The sequence below is a fragment of the Monodelphis domestica genome, chromosome 3, assembly GCF_027887165.1.
Source record: "Monodelphis domestica isolate mMonDom1 chromosome 3, mMonDom1.pri, whole genome shotgun sequence".
Lineage (NCBI taxonomy): Eukaryota > Metazoa > Chordata > Mammalia > Didelphimorphia > Didelphidae > Monodelphis > Monodelphis domestica.
In genome coordinates, this window is record NC_077229.1 from 20375878 (window position 1) to 20397132 (window position 21255).

At 53.3% G+C, this 21255-nt stretch overlaps 1 protein-coding gene across 1 annotated transcript; it reads left to right on the forward strand.

Moving 5' to 3' along the window:
• The first annotated feature begins 28 nt into the window (after nt 1-28).
• SF3A1 (splicing factor 3a subunit 1) lies at nt 29-19312 on the forward strand. Its single transcript, XM_001365228.4, has 16 exons — nt 29-167; nt 3847-3965; nt 5769-5976; nt 7601-7858; nt 9162-9236; nt 11054-11204; nt 11488-11681; nt 13582-13699; nt 13808-13993; nt 14512-14633; nt 14713-14955; nt 15487-15694; nt 17076-17230; nt 18168-18269; nt 18365-18436; nt 18625-19312. Exons 1-16 carry the CDS (start codon nt 105-107, stop codon nt 18724-18726), a joined length of 2376 nt encoding a protein of 791 aa, XP_001365265.1. The 5' UTR covers nt 29-104; the 3' UTR covers nt 18727-19312.
• Nucleotides 19313-21255: the final 1943 nt, after the last annotated feature.

Genomic DNA, 21255 nt, shown 5'->3' on the forward strand with positions numbered 1-21255 from the left:
CCGCCGCTCGCTCGCCGCCATCTTGTGAATGCCCGGCTCTGCACTGACGCAGTGTGGTCCGTGCCTAGATTGCCGTTAGAGTCGTATCCCTCAGCGCCGCAGACATGCCGGCAGGACCGGTGCAGGCGGTGCCACCGCCGCCGCCAGTCGCCACAGAACCCAAGCAGGTAGGCGGTCGGCGGGCGGGAAGTTCCTTGTGTCGCCCTGGGCCCTATCAGCTGATAGGAGGAAAGGGGAGGGGAGAGGAGCGGGAGGTTTTGGATCCGCTGTGGCCGAGAGGGAAATAGCCTACAGGTCCCAGGAGGCATCGCGCCCCTGGGCCGCGCCGCACTACAACCTGGGAGCTGGGCGAAGACGCTCTAGGCAAGGGGAGGGCCTGCTACTCTGTAGCACAGTGGCTGCTACCCCCAACGCGCCCGCCGGAGCCACTGGAGAGCATTTACAGTAGTGTTTGGACAGACTTTCCCTGTGCTTGCCCTCCTGGCTAGGCGCGTACTGGAGCGAACGTAGCTCCTTGTACTTGCGCCATTTTTAAAGCGTCGTAGTAATCGCATCGCTTCCTTGATCTGACTTACCCCTCGTCGATCCTGCATTGGACAGACCCTTCCCCATAAGCCTGGCCATTGCCTGCCGGGCTTGTTCAAACCCATCCCCGTGGAAGCTTCTTGAGGGCAGACGCTTTGGTTTTCTCCTCCTGGCCCCACTAGTTGGCCCAGAATACACAGGAAATGTTTATTGAATTGAATTACACTTCATCGGTCAAACATTGACAAAGCTTGTTGACGAGGTCTGACAAAGTGTGCCAGTTACTTTCACATCTCCAACCCCCAGCTAATCAGCCGGCTGGAGGGAATTCTGTTTCCCCCAGGAATCCTCTGGAGTCAAGCTTAGTCATTGCAGGGATCCGAATTCTGCCTCTTACTGTTGTTTTTATATTGTGGTGGTCCTTTGTGTCTTTGCCCTGGTGCCTGGAAGGGCTGGCAGACCCAAGCTGTCTGCTTAGTTAGCATGGTACCCTCCATCAACCAGCAGGCAGTGCAATGGGGGGGGGGGCACGAAGGCTTGGGAATGCCTCTGGTGACGATAACACTACATATCAAAACAATAAAACACTTGGACTCCTGGGATAAGGGGATGAAAGAAGGGAGACTCGATTTGGGGCTTGTTTGTTTGTTTTGGGAGGGTTTGTATTTTTTAAATTGCTTTAAAAAAGTTTTTTTGGTTACATTTTGAGTTCCAAGCTGTCTACCTCCCTCCCAACCCTGCATTAGGGAAAGCCTGCGTTTGATACAGATACCTGGAATTATGTATATGTTTCTATATATCAGTTCTTTCTTGGAGGTAGATAGCATCTTCCTGAGAAGGAAGACTTTACAGAGGCATCTCATGCTGCTCTGGGACTCCTTTCTCCTTCAGTCCTCCCCCTTCTTGTCTTTGCTGCCTGGACCTCTGTCTGAAATGGACTCTCCTGTTCACCCTCCCTTCCTTGGCAGCTGCCTCTGCCTCCTCTCACCCGTCCACTTTGCACAGACCACACTATTAGGATTTATCCTTGTAAATTAGAAGCTCCAAGAGAGCAGAGACCTTTGTTTTACACAAACTTTGTATCACCCTACTGCATGGCCATTATAAATGTTTAGCAAATTAGAATTCTTTGCAGGGCACCTCCTTTTAGACTCAGGTTTTAAGAGAACCCTAATGAAACGGTCTATCTCCCCCCCCCCCACTTCTCCAATAATGCTCCTGCAATGATAAATTAGAAGAGCATCCTTCTGTTTCTCATTCATAAGCAAGACTTTGGGGACGGGTGCTCTTTTATCTCTCCTTTTCTCACACAAGAGTTTCCCATGATTGGTGCTGTAAAGATTTGACCTAAGATTGTGTGATCCTAGACAAGTAACTTAATCCCCATTGCTTAACCCTTACTGACCGCTCTTCTGTCTTGAACCAATACACAATATTGATTCTAAGGCAAAAGGTAAAGGTTTAAAAAAAAATTAGTTCCAAGGCACAAGGAAAAGGTCAGAAATAGCCCACAACCATGTCCTTCAGCTTTAGCCTCTCTTTCAGCATTTAGATCCCCCAGCCAATCTGAGCAGCTTGGGTCTCTCATCACTTAAGTGACATCTTTGTTTCCACTGACCTCCTTGCTGGGAAAGTCTTTTCTGCCACCTCTTCTTCACCTGTTGAATTCTTTCTGTTCAATTCAGAAGTCACCCCTTGCTTGACATCCTTACCCACTGCCACAGGATGACTCCTAGTGACCACTGGCCAGGAAACAAAAGGGCATCTGGGAATGGGAGCAAGGCCAGGGAGGTGGGACGAAGGAAGCAAAACAGATCATCAGTCCAGATGTTTCATCCCCTTTCCTTAAGTTTGGTGACATGGTCTCAGTCTAGCTAGACTGTTTCTGAGCACTCTGCCCCTGAGAAATTCAACCTTTCCCAAAAAGAAGAGTTTACTAGGGGGGAAAAGACACACAGTTCTGGTAAAAAAAAAAAGTACCACCAGCAGGGCATTGGCAAGTTTGAAGGAGGAGAAGGGGGTAGAGACACTTTTACCTGCTGGGACAGAGAAGACCAAAGAAATTCCAACAAAGAAAGATTGAGGAGAGGGGATTTGTTGGGTAGAGGAGGCAGGAGCCATGTCTGCTAAGGCATAGATATGAGAAAGAGCAAGAGATGGAGAGTAGTATGTCTAGGACAAAAAGTACAGGAAGGGCAGAGAGAAAGGAGATTTTTGTTATTGTGTATTCCCTTTTTTGCTCCTTGATACCAAGGGACTAAGTGTATTAATAATGTTCCCCTTGATTCCTTGTAATTCCCCTTTTGTATATCTCCAGGGTGAATGTGGGGATATAGGGTTTGCTCCCACTCTTCTTTGGCCTTTAGGACTGGGGGAGGAGGAACTGGGATAACAAGAAGTCTGGGTAGAAGGGGTTGCTGCTACCTGTAGATGTTATAAAAATGTTATTTAAAATGTTAAACAAGCCACTTGGTGCTTTAACCCCTCTAATGGAGCACATTTAAGCTTTTTGCCTATTTTTGCTTGATGTTACCTTTTCCCTTCCCTAATAAGAGCTTTGTTTTGATGCTATTGATTCTTAGTTATTTTAAAGGAAGAAGAGGCTTTTGTACCCCTTATGTAAGCCAGAAGAACAAGGAGAAATATTTATTAGGTGCCTGTTGTGTATCAGGCATTGTGCTCAGTGTTGATGATAACAATGAGCCCAGTAGATCTGGAATTAATGTCTCTTAGAGAAAAACCTTGTGGAATGGTGTGGTATCCAGAACAAAGGATGTAGGAACATCCTAGAAGCATTAGATAAAGTGACTACAGGCTGATATCTCTGGGAGATCTAGAATGTGGAAGGGACAGGAGGCTGAATTAGAGTAGAGCCAGTGGGATGGGGAGGGGAATTAATGTAGAGAAGAAAAGACCAGGGGGTATGAGTACTTGAAGGATTGTCCCACGGAAGATGGCTTAGCTTTACTCTGCTTGGCTCAGGTGGCCTAACTGGGAGGTTGACGGTGGGAGCAGAGAATCAGGTTTAGGTTCAATGTCTGGAATAACTTCCTAATAAGAGCTTTCTAAGAGTGGGAGGGACAGATGGCCTCAAGAGGCAGAGCCTTGGAGAAGGGACTCTGGTTCAGAAGCCTCAAGAGGGTTCTTTCAGCTCTGAGAGAGTCTATGATCAAATCAGCCTTATCCCAACCAGCTGGGCCCCAGGCCTGGAGTTAGCCTCTCCCCCTAGGAGATGGGATTCTTTGGCTTTGAAGTCTGCAGGCAGTTCATCTCTTCAGCTATGGATCCTACCTTGCTCATCCTTCTTCACTGTCCTTGCAGCCCTCAGAAGAAGAAGCTTCCAAGGAAGATTCAACCCCTTCCAAGCCAGTTGTGGGAATCATCTACCCGCCTCCTGAGGTTAGGAATATAGTGGATAAGACCGCCAGCTTTGTGGCCAGGTAGGTCATGGTGCCCACATGCCATTCAGTAGCCCCAAGGAGCCACACGTGCAGCTTTGTGCTCCTGGAGAGCTCTGCCCTAAGTCCCTTACAGCTCCGCAGGGATCACTGTCATGGGGCTGTCTCAGAAGGAGGGGAGAAGCAGATCCCAGGCTTCCTGAGTCTGTTCTTCAGGTAGCAGGATGGGATGGGACCCCCCACAACCAGGCAGTGCCGAGTCCTGCCTTCCAATGAGGACTGGGACAGCCTAGTGGTCAGGTATGGGAGCACAAGTTGTGGGGCAGGAGAGCCTTTTCACTGACTTAAAAACAAAGTGGTTGTATGAGGACTGGACCCCATGGTAGATCTGAGAAGGTTTTCTGAAAGCCCGAGGGGCTGTGGGGCCCAAGAAGGCTAGGACCTTTCCTGACTGGATCCAGAGCTCTTTGTATTATACTACACCAATTGGAACTTTGAGCATTTTGACCCTTGGACTAATGCTGCCTCCCCATGTTCATTAAAGTCATTCTGACCCTTCTCCTCCCAACACAGAACCCAGGCTACACTGGAAGGGTTCCCAACCTCTTCTAGAGAGCTGCTCATTTATATTTCCCTGAAGCCTTGACACCTTCCCCCAGGAAGTTTAGCAAGAGGGTACTCCTGCCATTTCTTCTCCCTCTCCCTCCCCCTCCCCTCATCTATCTGATGACCTGGCAGATCCTCACTATCAGTCCCAGAAACAATCTCTGAACTGAGGTAAACTCCAGACATGAGCTGCCTGTATGGTCAAACTGTGATGAAAGGATCTCAGAGCCTTCGGCTTTCCCCAAACATCCAAGTACCTCTTTACCTGTCCTTGCCCTGATTCAGGAGACTGTGCTCTGGAAGGGACAATGACCTGAGATCATATCAGTGAGAGCTGGCAGGGACCTGGAAAGTCCTCTAGCCCTGGGGTTCTTCCCCTTGGCTACCTCTGGGCCCCCTCAGGACTCCTTGGCAGAATCCTGTTTGTGAATGTACAAAATTAAATACAGAGGAATACAAAGGAAACCAATAATAGTGAAATAGAGTCATCCGGATTAAACAACAAATTACTTTGCAGACCCTCGGTTCAGAGCTGAAGCTCAGCCAGCCTGCTTCATTTAACAGAGAAGGAAGCGTGTGTAAATGAATCTCCTTTAAGGCAGTGCTCGCTCAGAGAGTGATCCACAGAACACCAGAGCTTGTGTTTAGGAGTCTTTCTCCTTCCTCTTCTGCCTCTGGTTGCTCAGCCAAGACCTGAGCAGCTGGGCCCATGATGGAGTCACAGAGAGAGGCCAGAGTTGGGTTTAAAGACCTGGGAGCTCTCCCGCAGTTTTTGACTGATCACCAGCCTCAGCATCCCCTGTAAAGTAGAGGTATTGGATTCAGCTCTAGCACTCCTGATCCGAGGGCTAGAAGGGACCCTCAGCTGCCCATCTGGGGACAGCCCCCTCATTCTACAGGTGAGGACACAGGGGCCCAGAGAAATGACAAAAGGAGCGCAGGAGGGAAGCAAGTGGCTTATTGTTATATGGCACCCGCTGTGTGCTGGCCCTTGTGCTGAGTGCTTTCTTTACAACTATTTTTTCATTTGACCCTCCCAACAACCCTGCGAGCCCCAATCAGCAGTGCCAGGGCTATGCTGCTCCCCTCGGGGAACTCGGGCTTAACTCCACCTCAGGGGCAGGAATTATGGAGGATGACCAAGTGAGAAGTTTCAAAGTAGAGGTATTCCGTGAATGCATTTTGGAGCGTTGAAAGGCAAAAGACTGCTCTTGTGCTAACTTCTTCCCTCTCTTTCAGAAATGGCCCTGAATTTGAAGCTCGAATTCGACAAAATGAAATCAACAATCCCAAATTCAACTTCCTCAACCCTAATGACCCGTACCATGCCTACTACCGGCACAAAGTTAGTGAATTCAAGGAAGGGAAGGCACAGGAGCCCTCGGCCGCCATCCCCAAGGTCATGCAGCAGCAGCAACAGGCCTCCCAGCAGCAGCTGCCCCAGAAGGTACGGCCTGGCTCCCACCCACTCTCAACTCATGCTAAGCAGGAAGGGAACCACCTGCTAGACCTGTGTCCCCTAGAAAGCCTGCCCCTGGGTCCTGTCCCCCAGAGAGACATTCAAGGTCTTCCAGGTCTCCTCGAGCAGAACCAGAAAGGAGGGGCCTCTTCATAGGAAGGGTCATGGATGGGCAGGGAGCCACCCGCACACCCTTTCAGGAAGAGGGCAGCCCCTTGGCCAGGACCCCTGGAAGTCCTCCTAAAGCTTCTTCCTAAGAATGAGACAGCAGGTGTGTTCTCTTTCCCAAACATTTCTTCAGCATCTGCTGTGTAACTCAGCTGGGCTTCATGCCCATGGAGACACACGTCAGAAGGATCTACCCACTGGCTGCTTCCAGGGGTGTCCAGATCCCACCCAGACAGGGGCACAAGCTTGCCCAAGCTCAGATCAGGCCTGGTGCTCTGCCCTCTTCTGGAAGACTTGTAGGGAGTGAGTCCCTGTCTGCGTGGGCAGTCTGAGCAGCCCTGTTTTTGCCCACAGTTGGAGATGTGGGTTCGAGTGGGGCAGGGACCGAGTAACCTCCCTCAGGAGGAAGAGGGATGGGGTGGGGGGGGCAGCAACATGTGAAAACTGGGCAGTAGAAGCTGGGGCACAGGAAGGGAGAGCTTCCCTGGCTCTGTTCCTGCTGGGCATGTGGGCCACCTGTTAGGATTTGGGCAGGGGCTGGAGAGGTTTCAGCTCCCCACGGCCCCTGCTGCCATGACACCATCTTTCCTCAAGCCTAATCCCTTGGCCGGGCCCTGTTACTGACTGCCTATGTGTTGATCAGTGACATTGCATGCACTCACAGGGTCATTTTGCTTAGACTGTTCAGTGAAGTTACTGTTTGCTCTTCTAATCGATGTCCTCTAAGTACCCTGCCGGGAGAGAGTGCAAATCCAATGTGAATTCCGCTTGTCATGCTCTCGGCCAAAAGGCAAACCCGAGTTCCTTTGGAGCCGGCCACTGGCCTCATTCCTCCAGCTTGGCCAGCTCCATGCTGTCCCCAGCCAACACGTAGGCAGCCAGTAACGGGTCTGAAAAATGACCTGCTTCCCTGGCCTCTGCCACGGGGCCCTGAGATGGGAGACTTGTTGGGGACGTCTCCATTGGGTTAGAAGCAGCACAGGGAGGAAGGGAGAGTCACATCCTACCACCTAAGTGACTGGCAAGACTCTTCACCTTAGCCTCAGTTTCTCTCCGACACATGAGACACTTGGGGCCATCAACTTCACATCAGCAAGTATTTCCTGCACATCTACTGGGGGCAAATCCCTCATTGCTGGGAACTCCATTCCATCCACGGCACTTCCTAGATAAATGCAAGCTACATGTCTAGGAAAGAGGAGTGATTTCAGGGTGGATAAGGGGCCAGGAAAAGTCCCTCCCTCCTAGCCTTGACATTCGAAGCCCCTTTTATGTTCCCATTCTGTGTCCTACTTTTCCCATGTGTCCAATCCTGCCCTTGTGCAGGGTGGCTTGTAAGAATGTTCCCTGCCATCATGAGAGGGCCTCAGTCTTGGGGGCTGCAGCCACCGTGCCAAGCAATGAGGGACCAGTCATAGCATGCACTCCCCCCTCTCTCATGCAGGTCCAAGCCCAGGTGATCCAGGAGACCATCGTGCCCAAGGAGCCCCCTCCAGAGTTTGAGTTCATTGCCGACCCCCCCTCCATCTCAGCCTTTGACCTGGATGTGGTGAAGCTGACTGCTCAGTTTGTGGCCCGCAATGGGCGCCAGTTCCTGACCCAGCTGATGCAGAAGGAGCAGCGGAACTACCAGTTTGACTTTCTACGTCCCCAGCACAGTCTCTTCAACTACTTCACCAAGCTGGTGGAACAGTATACCAAGGTGCCCACTCAACTGGGCAGGGATGGGCGGGGAGAACCCTTGCACTGTGGGAGGAGGGAAAGGAGGGTCAGTCATCCACTCAGCAAGCCTGGGTCCAGGGCCTTCTTCTTGTGCAGCTGACCCTGGACTAGGGGCAGGGACAAACAGGAAACTACTCCTTCCCTCCACGGTACCCTGGTATAGTCCAAGGGAAAGGACACAAGACCCTGGACAAGAGAAACACAAGCTAGTAGTCTTGGGAGGGATAGGAGATGCCCTGGTGGGGAGGATCCCTTCGCTGGTGCATCTCTGGAGTATAGCTGAGGGATCCTGCCTGAGAGGAGGACAGAGAGTTTTCCAGCCATATACAGGTCAGTCAATGAAGAAAACAGTGTCTTGTGGGAGGCCAGCTGGGCTGCCCTGAGGAGTGTAGGAAGGGAGGAAAGGAGGAATGGAAACCCATCTGGAATGAAGCCAAAAAGGAGTGGGGGAGCAGGAGGGGCAGCTTGTGAGGGCTTTACCTGCCACACGGAGGAGCTTGGGTCTTATGGAATTAACTTGGAGCAGAGAATGACTGGTACTGTAGGAAAGACTGCTAAAGTGGAGAACTGGGAGGCTGAGAGTCCCCAAAACAGAATAGAGAGGGTGAACAGGAAGCACATGTATGGAGAGAATTTGTCAAGATGGGGACCAGCAGGAGTGTGACTAGGGCTGCCCAGGGAGGTCAGAGGCAGCTAATCAAGAGCCTGGAGGCTAGGCTATCTGAGGGCAGAGGTGAGAAAGGGATGAATAAAATCCAGACTCTAATGAAGTCAGGGCCCCTAGGGTAGCCCCACCACTGACCAACCCTTACTCAGCCAGCCTGTGGGCTTAGTGACAGAAGACCCAAGGTCTAGACCTAGCTCTGCTAGGCAGCTCACCTTTCTGAAACTCAGTTTCTTCATCTGCAAATGGGGATAATTGCCCATCTATGAGGGACTAAGTGAGACATTGTACATAATGTTCTTTGTGACTACAGAGATGGGCTGTTTACTCTTACACCCAAACAAAATCCACAATTCTGAGTGAAAGGCCAGTCAGGCCTGACCGAGCATCCCCTCTCCAAATAGCCCTGTCTCAGTCATTCAGTTTCTGTCCGGACATCTCCCAGGAGGAGGGATCACCACCATCTAATCAGTTTTTGCTTGCTAAATTTGTCTAAATCCGATGTTGCTCTCAGGGTTAGAATGGGCCCCAGAAGTCAGCGAGCCCCCTGCCTCCAGCTCTCATCTCTGGAAAGTAGTGGCCCTCTGTTAATGACTGTGTGAACTGTTCTTTGTTTCAGATCCTGATTCCACCAAAAGGCTTATTTACGAAACTCAAGAAGGAGGCAGAGAACCCCAGAGAAGTTCTGGATCAGGTGAGTTAGAAATGATTCCACAAAGAAATCGCTGGTGTGCTTCATTATTGTAGGCTGGATCCCCTTCTGCAGCACCTTTCTCGTTTTGTTCAGGATCAGGAAAGGATGGGCAGGACCCGTCTTTGACAGTGTTCCTGGGACTTGCCTAGCTAACCTCTAAAGCTCATTTTCTTTTTACACCCAGACCTTCCGTTTTAGAATCAATACTAAGGGAGTTGCCTAGCCCATGCCACTCTTCTACCCTGGGACTGATACTTAGACTCTAGCCTAAAACAGAAGGTAAGGGTGTGGGAAAAATACAAAGCCAGAACAGTCTGTCCTCCAGGAGCTTCCATTCCTGGTCTGAGGTCTGAGGAAGGTGTAAGAGTTAAATTTGGATGCTGGTCCTTATTTTTCTTAAAGTTTTAAGTTACTTGGCTAGAGATAAAGGGGGAAAGCCTATTCTAGCTAGCCACATGGGTGGTCTCATCCTGGCCACCACAGCAGATCCCCCAATGCCTCACCTGAGATAGAGAGAACACTTTCTGGATCGTTGCTTTTATTCCTTATTTTACATCTGGATCAAGTTCAGAGTCCTATCTGGGATCAAGCACATAGGCCAAAGTCCCATGACTCACGCTTGGTGATGTGACACAGCTCTAGGAGCTCAGGGACACAGTAGGACCCCATGCATGATCCTGGGAGAGGGTTCCCTTCTCTTCATCTGGATTTTCTAGGAGATTAACATGTCAGGTCTCCCCAAAGAATCATTCCACGTATGTAGTCTATACCGATAGAGATTCTCTTACTAGAGGTATATAAAATATTGCACTTTACAAAGGGGGAATGACAACAATTTGGGGATAAGAGAGAAAGAAAAGAAAGAAAACAAAGTGATTGCTAGACGCATTGACAAAATGCCAATTGGGGGCACTCCCCTTTGGCACAAGTTTACATTCAGAATAAATGATAGATTCCACCCCCTTCAGTTCAGTTCATTATATCCCAAAGTTCATTGTGGATCTTTTGATTCAGTGTGTAGTTTCTGGAGGTATCCTTATGGCATCTTCTCCAAAAAAGATCCACTGGGCTGAAAAGGCGAGATGAAATCAGCCTCTGTGTAACTCTCTCCTTCGGTCCTGGTACTTTGGCCCCTTTGGAGCTTCTCAGCCCACTCCCCTCTGCCCCGTGCCAGCCCTTCACATGTTTGGAGGCTGTTCTCATCACTTTTGCAGAGAGATTCAGAGATCCTCAGAAAGTTTCCAGATTATCACCTGAGCACTCTTATTGAGAGAGAGACACAAAGAGAGACTTTCTCTCTCTCACACTTACACACGCACACCCATGCCCCCATGGGGTCTGCAGAGCAGAGGGGGACCCTCCCTGTTTCCACCCCATGGGCCCTCTCAGTTCAGAGGTCAGCTGTCAGAGGCAGACCCGTAGGAGATGAGTCTCTTCAGAAGCTTGCAGAAGCACTTGGGGACAAGGAAGATCACCTGGCAGCTGCTTTATTTAGCCCCTGAAGAGAGCATTTGGATTCTGGAGCTGTCAGGCTGGCACCTCTCACAGGCTCAAAATTCTCTGAATTCTCTCACCTCCTGGAGAATTTCACTGTATCCTGAAAATTCTATTTGTAGACTCAGACTTGTGAGATGTCATCAAACAGCTGTCTGCTGTGGCCCGAGGCGCTCCAGCCTGCCCTCCCTCTGTGGGTAGGGGACAGTTTTAGGCCTTCACTAATGTCTGAGGCTTCTCTCTGGGCCCACCTGCCACTGGTGACTGGGACTGGACCTGGTCCACTTTGCATCCTGGTCATCCCACCTCTTATCTCCCTCCAGGTGTGTTACCGTGTGGAGTGGGCCAAGTTCCAGGAGCGCGAGAGGAAGAAGGAGGAGGAGGAGAAAGAGAAGGAACGGGTGGCCTACGCACAGATTGACTGGCACGACTTTGTGGTGGTGGAGACGGTGGACTTCCAGCCCAATGAACAAGGTGGGCTCAGGGTATGGATGGAGTCAGACCTCTCCTCTGGCCTTGGCTGTTCCCTGGGGCAGCGTGAGGCCCCGGCTCTGCCTGCCCCATTTGTTCAGCACAGTAGATGCCCCTCCCCCCCTTTCCTCTGGTCCAAAGACCTGGAATCTCAAGCCCGTCAGTGTCTCTTCCACCTTGGCTTCCCAGGCCCCATTGGCCAAACCATGCAAGACAACAAAAGCAGACCCGGGAGTGCTAGGCCACAGTCTGAGAGGAATGAATGCTAATGGCTTCCTTCCCCCAGGAAACTTCCCACCACCTACCACGCCGGAGGAGCTGGGCGCCCGAATCCTGATCCAGGAGCGTTATGAGAAGTTTGGGGAGAGTGAGGAAGTGGAAATGGAGGTGGAGTCGGATGATGAAGACGAGAAGCAGGAGAAGACCGAGGAACCCCCATCCCAGCTGGACCAGGACACCCAAGTGCAGGACATGGACGAGGTGACCCCCAGTGGGGGGCGGGGGGTGGACCAGTCCTGGGGCCCTTGTGCAGATTTAGTCATGAAGGCTGGACGTTGTTACAAGGAAATCACTTTAAAAGACTGATATATATTAATTTAAGGTCGCCAAGGAATTCAGCTATGTAATTCCTAAATGAAAACTCAAGTTTGCAGTCAATCTTTTATGGAGTTTAATTATAATAGGAGGAAGAAAGGAATTAGAGATAGAGAGAGAGAAAAAGGGAGAGAAAGGAATAGGGCTTAAATACCCCTTCTGTTTAGGCTGGGCCAAAAGGCCCAAGCCCTTAGATAGCTGGGGCAAAGAAAGGAGATCAGTCCCTATTACTCACGTGACCAAAATGGAGAAACAGTCTCAGAGGCCCCCACCTTCAGCTTCCTTCAGAGCAAGCTTCTCAGAGTACACTGCCACCACTCCGATCAACTCCTCCACCACCCCGAGTCTCCAGACCCCCCTGATCTTTAAGGAACCCATCCAAGTTGCCTCCCCTCAGTTCTCACATCTACCAATCACTGTCCATCAATTTCCCTGTGCCAATGGAGGCTCTAGCTTAACCCAGGACCGCCCAGAGGCTTTGCACATGTCTGTTGAAGGTCATATTTTCAAATGATTAAATCTTTGATCCTTTGCTACAGCCCTTTCTAAATCCTGTTAACCTGAGTAGGGTAGAGATTGGAATAATTAAATTTTGATCTAGGCTGCAGCCCTTACTCAATCCTGTTAGGACTGAATAGGGTGGAGATTGATTCCAAGTATCTCCATTGTATCAATTCTAAAATCAATCATGACTCAAAGAAATTCCTGTTCTATGCTTAAGCATAGGTCAAAGTCCTTTCCATTGTTCAGCAAAAGGTTTCTGTCCTAAAGTAATCTTAAGAAGGGAAGAGAAGGAACCTCCCATGCCAATGGGGTTCCCATTCCAATAGACTATCAGTAAGAAATTTTCCAAGTAATGGTGAAATTTCCAACATTTATAAGTCTAAGGAATTTTGAGGTTTACAACGTGTTGGTGTTTTTCATTGAAATCCAATCCAAGGCTTGAGGCAGTGGATGGAAAGCAAGGCCTGGAAATGAGGTCCTAGGTTCAAATCTGGCTTCAGATACTTCCTGTCCGTGTGACTATGGGGAAGTCACTGAACCCCCATTGCCAGCCCTTATTGCTCTTCTGCCTTGAAACCCATATTTAGTATTGATTCTGAACCCAAAGATAAGGATTTAAAAAGAAAGAGAACTCCAAGGCTTGGACTTTGGTCCCAACAGGACACAGCATCCCTGCCCATAACTCTGTAAGGATGTTTAGAACTCTCGAGGCCTTTTCCCCCCACCTGTCCTCACCCCCTCTGTGCTGGAGGTGGGGGCCCTTCTCCCACAGCACTGTGGGGGTTTAGTCTCTTCTGGCCCAGGAGCTTACCTTGTGAGTCTCCTTGGAGCTTTCCCATGGCGGCTCTTCCTCTTCTTGGCCCTCCTGTACACTGAGCTGCCCAGCGGAAAGAATGTGTGTGCCATAAGAAGAGAATAGGCCCCTCTGTCTGTGGGAATTGACTTTTCCTCTGCCTCCCAGCCCCCGAGCTCAGTGTGAGAAGCCCCATTGAAGCCTGCCCAGTGCCAGCTGCTGGAAATGCCCACAAGAACGTTTGCACCATGAGCCCCGCTGTTCTCATTCACTCAATGAGAAAGTTGCTTGGCCCAGCGCCCACTGGCCTCTGCCCGAGGAGGGAAGCTCAGCCCTTGGAAACTCCTTGAGCCGGAGCCTCACACTGCCCCAGGGAACGGCCAAGGCCAGAGGAGAGGTCAGCTGGTGACCCCAGCTTGGCCCCGGCCCTGGCAAGCGGGCCAGATTTTCCGGGGGGAATGCGGATTGTAAACCATCTTTGTTTCCTAGGGTTCTGATGATGAAGAGGAGAGCCAGAAAGTTCCTCCTCCTCCAGAGACACCCATGCCTCCACCACTGCCACCCACCCCCGATCAGGTCATCGTCCGCAAGGACTATGACCCCAAAGGTAGGGACGCTCTGGCTGCTGCCCATTGGCTGGCCCTAGGCCCCGTGGGTTTCGGGAGTTTGGGGGATTCCTTGCCTGAGAAGCTTTACATTGTATCCTTCTTTCCAGCTTCCAAGCCCCTGCCCCCAGCCCCAGCTCCAGATGAGTATCTCGTGTCCCCCATCACCGGGGAGAAGATCCCAGCCAGCAAGATGCAAGAACACATGCGCATTGGCCTGCTGGACCCGCGCTGGCTGGAGCAGCGGGATCGCTCAATCCGCGAGAAGCAGAGTGACGACGAGGTCTATGCCCCAGGTGAGGCCTCCCCAGAGGTGGGGGTGGGGGGCTTCGTGATCCCCTCTCTGTCCAAAGACCCTTCATCTCTGCTGGGTATGGCGAGCATTTGTCATGGGGTTTATGGAAGCTCATGAAGAAGACTCCTTGGCTAGAGAAAAATCCATCTGTGAAGCAGGGTTATTGTTTCAGCTCTTCTCTACCAGGGCAGCTAGCCAGGAAGCCCTGGGTTCAAATCCATGTCCCACCTAGGTGATCCTGCGCTTAACCTTTGCCTTCCTCAGTATCCTCACCTGTAAAATGGGAATCAGAGCACCCACCTCCCAGGCTTGTTGAGATCAAATGAACTATTTGTCAAGAGCTTTGCAAACCTCAAAGCCCATCTGAATGCGAGCTGTTGGTATGCCAAGGTTGTGCCTTGGAAGAGCTGGTCACGTGTGCAGCTGGGGTGGACTGGCCTCTTGGGGGAGCCCTGGGGCTACAGTCCTGGCCATGCAGTGAGGTGGCCCTTAGAAGTCCTCTCCTCCTCTGTGTCTCAGGGCTGGATATCGAGAGCAGCCTGAAGCAGCTGGCCGAGCGGCGTACCGACATCTTCGGTGTGGAGGAGACGGCCATCGGCAAGAAGATCGGCGAGGAGGAGATCCAGAAGCCTGAGGAGAAGGTATGCCCGGGGCCGTCAGCCTCGCCCGCCCTCCCCAGACTGGGGCTCCCACCCCTGACCACACCATTGCCTTTTCTAGGTGACCTGGGATGGCCACTCTGGCAGCATGGCCCGGACCCAGCAGGCAGCCCAGGCCAACATCACTCTCCAGGAGCAGATCGAAGCCATCCACAAGGCCAAGGGGCTGGTGCCAGAAGACGACAGCAAGGAGAAGATCGGCCCCAGCAAGCCCAACGAGATCCCACAGCCGCCCCCTCCGTCCTCAGCCCCCAACATCCCCACCTCGGCCCCTCCCATCACGTCTGTGCCCCGGCCACCCTCGGTAAGCCCCTTCGAAGAACCGAGAGCCTGAGACCCCGGCTAGTGAGAAGTAGATCTCGTGACCCTAAATCCAGTGTGCCTCCCACCAGCCCGTGCTCCCCCTTTTACTCAAAGCACCCCTTTCCTGTCAGGGAGCTCGCGGAGAAGAAGTAGCAAGTGAGGACCTGGCCCCGTGGTGTCAGAACCTTCCCAGGCAGCCCCAGGGTGCCCTGGGGGACTTCCCAGAGGAACCCAAACATAGAAGGAGAGAGGAAGTATCCTGAGCAGAAGGGGCCGGAGGGGTTAAACGGTCTGTAGAGTTATGGCCAGGGTCCAGCTTCTTCAAAGGGAGGCTCATGGCTTGGGGTCAGACCACTTAGCTTCCCAGAAGTGTCTGCCTCTCGAGGCTTGACTCTTCCGAGGTGGCCCGCCTTGCCTGGGGCCTTAAGTGCAGTGGGAGGGCCTTCCAGCTTCTGAAGAGACAAACTTTTCAGAGTCTGTGAGTGTGGAGTCAGCTGGGTATGAGTGTTCTCTGACCCCTCTTGTCTTCCAGATGCCACCTCCGGTCCGAACCACAGTTGTCTCTGCCGTACCCGTCATGCCACGTCCCCCCATGGCCTCCGTGGTCCGCCTGCCTCCTGGCTCCGTGATTGCCCCTATGCCTCCCATCATCCATGCTCCTCGCATCAATGTGGTGCCCATGCCACCCTCTGCTCCACCCATCATGGCACCGCGTCCACCTCCCATGATTGTGCCAACAGGTCAGTGCCTTCTTGGCCTCAACCACTTCTCTGGGCAGGTGGGGAAACAGAGTTCAGGTCAGTGCAAGAACTTAGGACAGTCAGAACATTCGAGTTCTTCCACTGGGGGCAAGATGACAGGGAGGCATCCTTTGCTTTGAGGGGGAAAAGCAAATGTCTGTTTCTCTGCGACCTCCTGGGCAGAGAATCTGATGGGCCTCGAGTCCCGGGGAGACGTCGGGATCACAGGCCTAGAGCTAGAAAGGCCCTTGGAAGTCATCTCATTTCACTAGACCCTTTGACCCTGGGGGTTCCGGCGGCATCAGGAGGACCTTGGCTTCTGGAAAAGGCAGAAGGTTTTCCTATTAGTGGATTGACTATCTCTGGGACTCCCTCTCCATGGCCACCCCCCTCCTATGCTCAGCCCTATTCAAGCAGAAGCCCCATTGAGGGCAGGGACTGTCTTTGCTCTTGTCCTAGGGCTTAGGCCAGTGCCTTGCATGGATGTAATTAGGGCTTAAGAAATGGCTTTTCCTTCATTTTCCCTGAGTGCAGGCCTAACCCTAGGACATGGCAGGTGCATTTTCCATTTGACCATTTGAGTGTAAGCTGTCATTTGCCCACTCCCTTCTCCTCTTCTTCCTCCTCCTCTCACCATCCCCTTCAGGGATTGCCCCTACCATTGCTGCCAACCTACCCGTCCCTGTCAGTAAGCCGGCCCAGCAGCCCCTCTCCCCTTTGGGAAGCAGCTGTGGCTCCCCCAGGGTGGTATTAGATGGGCTCCCTACTGGCAGGACCCCTTGGCCCCCAGATCCTTTCAGGACAAGATCCTTGAAACGTGTCCTGCTTGCACTCTGATCTCGAAGCACTGACTGAAGGAGAAGGAAAGATGGGCCCTCGCAGAGCTTACAATCGAACAGGGAAGACAGCTCACAGAAGAAGCGTAAAAAGCCAAGGGGCAGGCGAATGCCAGAGGAGTGTCAGGAATGCCTGACCTAGGCGTACCAACGCCATTGGAGATTGGCAGCCTCTTAGGGAGAAGAGATTGATCCCAGCCCATCTGTGCCAGCTTATTTACAGAGTCTCTTATTTCAGTTTATCTGTGTGAGCCCATTCGACAGAGTGGGAAGGCTCGGTTGTTGCCCTTGCCTTGTGAAACGCACTTGCGACCCAGTGCCGTAGCCTCATCTCTTACCAGAGCACAGTGATCAGAATTGTGAAGAGGGGCCCGAGGATGAGAGCCTTAGGCTAGGGAGGCCCCAAAGCAAGCTGTGGATCCAGGCCCTGAGATGAGTCAGGGCACATGCCCTAAATTTGTTCTGGCTCGGGCGGTGTCCAGGCTTCTCGTGGCTCCCCCGGGAAGACCCCGGCTGAGCGGCCACTTGTGTCTTTCTGCCTCCAGCATTTGTACCGGCCCCTCCTGTGGCTCCGGTCCCAGCACCCACCCCGATGCCTCCTGTCCACCCCCCACCACCCATGGAGGATGAGCCTGCTTCTAAGAAGCTGAAAACAGAAGACAGCCTCATGCCAGAGGAAGAGTTTCTCCGGAGGAACAAGGCATGTAGTAACCTGGACAGCTTCCAATCTCGTCCAGGGCCTCTGGCCTGGGAAGTGTTTATTGTCTTAGAGTAAGCAAGGAGGAGAGGCCCGCAGGCCTCCCGGTGACAGGGCTGCCCTGGCGCCGCTGCCTCCTGCTGGCCTCCTTTGATAAGCTCCATGTGGCCCCCACTGGGAGGGCTCTCGGGTCTTTACACTAAACACGGAGGCCTCTGCTCTGGGAGGCCAAGCTGCCGGCTGGCAGATGGGCTTCCCCAGACAGGAGGCCATCCTAAAAACTCATAGCAGCCCATGTAGACGCTGGGATTCAGTTCTTGGATCTGTTCACAGAGGGTCAAAAGCCTGTCTGAGCCCTCCCCCCGGCCAGCCCACCCTTAGCAAGTCAAACGACGTAGAAAGGGCAGAGGTATCCTCCTGCAGGGCGGAGCCTGGCACAGCTCCTCGCTGAATGGGCGGGCAGTAGGGTGGGGATGTCCCCGTTTCACAAAAGACAAGCCTGAAGACCAGAGAAGTGACAGGACTGGCTCCATGTCCCACAGGGGGTCTCCTGACCCCTCCAGGGCCGTGAGATGACGGGCAGCTGGGTGCTGCCGTGGCTGGAGCACCGGGCCTGGAGTTGGGAGGTTCAGTGTTCAGGTCTGGCCTCAGACCCTTCCTGGCTGTGTGACGCTCGGCAAGGCCCCTCCCTTTCTGCCTTGGTTTCCTCATCTGTAAAATGGTCTGGAGAAGGAAATGGCAAACCAGTCCAGTATCTGCCAAGAAAACCCAAATGGAGAGTCAGACACAAATGAAAAACAGCACAATAGCCAAAAAAGTGCTTTGCAAACCTTCCCATGCTGCAGACATGGAGAAAGAAGGTGATGGGAATAGCCGGGATTGGAGGCCCCCCGCTTTTGTTTACCTCTCAGGGAGTAACTGGCAGTTCTGTTGGTCCCAGGGTCCAGTCACCATCAAGGTCCAGGTCCCGAACATGCAGGACAAGACTGAATGGAAACTGAACGGGCAGGTGCTGGTCTTCACCCTCCCGCTGCCAGACCAGGTGCGTGCCTGCTGGGGGCCTGCTCCACTGCAGGGAGGGAGGGACCCCTCGGGGCTCTGGTCACTGGGTCACCTCTGCCCCCCTCTGTCCTCTAGGTCTCCGTCATCAAGGTTAAGATCCACGAGGCCACCGGCATGCCTGCTGGCAAACAAAAGCTGCAGTATGAGGTGAGCCGGTGCCTCCTGCCCCTCTCCCCAGGCCCCAAGGGCTGAGGGCAGGCTGAGCAAAGGTGGGGGGCAGGGGAGGCTTTCCTGGGGGGTACGAGCATGTGGAGCCTTGGGGGAGGGGGAGCCAAGTCAGGGCCAGGCGTGTCCAGCTTCCAGTGAGGAGCTCAGACGGGCTGTGTGTCTTTCAGGGCATCTTCATCAAAGACTCCAACTCCCTGGCATATTACAACATGGCGAATGGTGCTGTGATCCACCTGGCACTCAAGGAAAGAGGCGGGAGGAAGAAATAGAGGCAGCCAGTCCTGCCTCCGCATCCTTTCCCTGCCCTTCTCCCTTTCCGTGCCCCCAGCAAGATCCCTGGGCTGCCTCCCTCTGGAGTTGGGGACCCTAGGCTTCCCTCGTTCTGGGGGTGTCTGATGTCCTCAGGGGTTCATTTGTACTGTTCTCATTCTGGGGGGAGATGCTTGGGTCTTGTGGATCCTGTGTTCCCAGACCAGTTAGGAAAGGTCGCCCTGTTTGACTGGGCACTGCCAAGAGGTCCTTGCCTCGCAGTCCCACGTTACTGTGGCCAGAAGGCCCGTGAACCTCGTCCCTGGTTGTCAGTAACCCTCTGTCACGAAGTGGACGTCACGGCACTGCCCCGCGGGCCCCCACGCCCTTCCTGTGGCCCTCTGGGCGGCCTGGCGTGGGGTGGAAGTAGCACAGGACAGTTTTCCATTATTCAGTTACAGAAGTTACTTGTTTGATTTTAACTTTGATTACACTCTTGCCTCGGTCAGAACTTTCCGGTCTTGGATGCTTGGCTTCTGGTAGTGAAGTTTTCCCAAATCTATCCATAGTGCTCTCCTGGTTTTGAAAATAAACGCGTTAAATCGGTGTCTGGCGTCATTCTTTCCAGTTGGGGTTCTTGGCGGCCTCGCCTGATGGCAAACCGTCTGCCCTCAGTTGGCCCCGGCCTGACGAGTACTGCGATGCCCCCTACCCCGACCACACTCGGTTGTTGGGTTTGAAATCTGCCAGCGTCCGTGTTTGGGGAACACGGGCAGATGCGTTCCCTCTTCTGAGAGGGCCCGCTTTCTCCTCAGAATGGGGACGAAGCTGGGCTACCTGCCGCCTTCTACCCGCCTCCGCCTCCTGGGGCTGGGAAGAAGGGGGCCTAGGCTCTGGGCCTGAGGCTCTGGCCTTCGCCCTTCCAGGGAGAGAGTGGCAGCTGAGCCCCAAACTCTGCATCCAGGACCGAAAATCAGGATGGGTGAAGGGGAAGGCCGGCCCGGGTTGTGGCCTGGCTCCATCACCTGCCTCATCTCAACTGATCAAGCTTCCGTTAACAGACTGGTGGGTCCAGAGGCATTACTGAAAACCCCCCATTTTACCCGCAAGGAAATGGGTCCAGTGGGGTTAAAGTGATTTGTCCGAGATGACAGCCATCGAGGGGTAGCCAGGCCGTGTGCTTAGTACGGCCTCCTGGAAACGGACCGTCCACCTCCTGGAGATGTCAGTGAGCCTCAAAGGATCCATTGAGTGCGGTCAAGGCTTGGAGACCAGGCAAGCTATCCCAGGCCTCCCAGAACTTGATTGTGTGCCAGAAGCGGAGGCTGCCTTCTCGGAGAAGCCCAGCCTCAGCCCCAGAGGCCTTTCCTCCTGAAGAGGAAACGGTCCTTCCTCTCTATTCATCATGGTTGGTTGTGACTTGGAAAAACATCCCAAGAAAAAAAGGCTTCCTCTACTGCCACCTAGGTCCAAGCTGGAGAGCCCTCCGTCCTGGTCTGCCACCAACAGCTCAGCCGGCCGCTCCTCGGGTCCCCGGAACTGCCGGCAGATTCGTGCAGCTGAACTGAGGAAGGCGCTTCTCCAGAGGCGAAGCTGGACAAACTAAAACCTGTTTGTCCCTGGCCGCCGGGAGGGTCCTCCGCCGGGTGCCAGGAGACTTCCGCGCAGCACGGGGCAAGAAGGCAGGAGAGCCGTAAGGCGGGCCGGCCCAGGGAGAAGGAATCCCCTCTCGGGGTGTCGGGACTGCATGGAAGAAGTAGGCATCGGACGCAGCGGAGAAGAGGAAGGAGCTTTAACAGGCCCAGAGACTTGGGGGGCATCCGGAGCGCTGTGTGTGAGGGAGACGCGCCGTGAGGCCAGGAAAGACGTGGGGTGCCGCGTGGGCAGCGGGCAGCCGCCCAAGGCTGTGGGGGCCCACGGGAGAGAAGTCATCCTGGCAGCCTCTGAGAGGCCAGAGGCAGAGGGCTAATCTCACGGGCTCTCCCGATATTCCTGGGCTCCGGAGCTTACGTGGGTACCTGAGAGCCCGTGTGATCGGGGTCCGTCGCTCAGATTATCCCTGGGTGAATTCTGCCTTCCAGGTGGTGCCGGACCCACTTCTGCGGGAAGGGAAGCAGAGCCTGTGCCGTTCAGCTCCTGGAACCCTGGTGCTGTGCCCCCGGGATCCCCTGCCCCCCACCCCCTGGAAGCTGTCGGTGGTGCAGCAGTGTGCGGAGCATCCTTCATTGATTAAACTGCCTGAACTTCCACCATGTGCTGACTCCAGGGCAGAGGAGTGGTCAGGGCTAGGCAATGGGGTCAAGTGACTTGTCCAGGGTCACCCAGCTAGGAAGGGTCTGAGGCCAGATTGGAACCCAGGACCTCCTGTCCATGGCCACTGAGCCACCAGGCTGCCCCCCCAAAGACCTTCTATAGGAGAAAACAAAGGGATGGAGAGAAGCATCCATGGGAAACTCTCAGGTTTACCAGACTCACTTTTCCCCTCTGTAAAATGGGGATGATCCTTCCTATAAACAGCTTCCCAGGCTTCTTAGAAGCACTTGCATGGG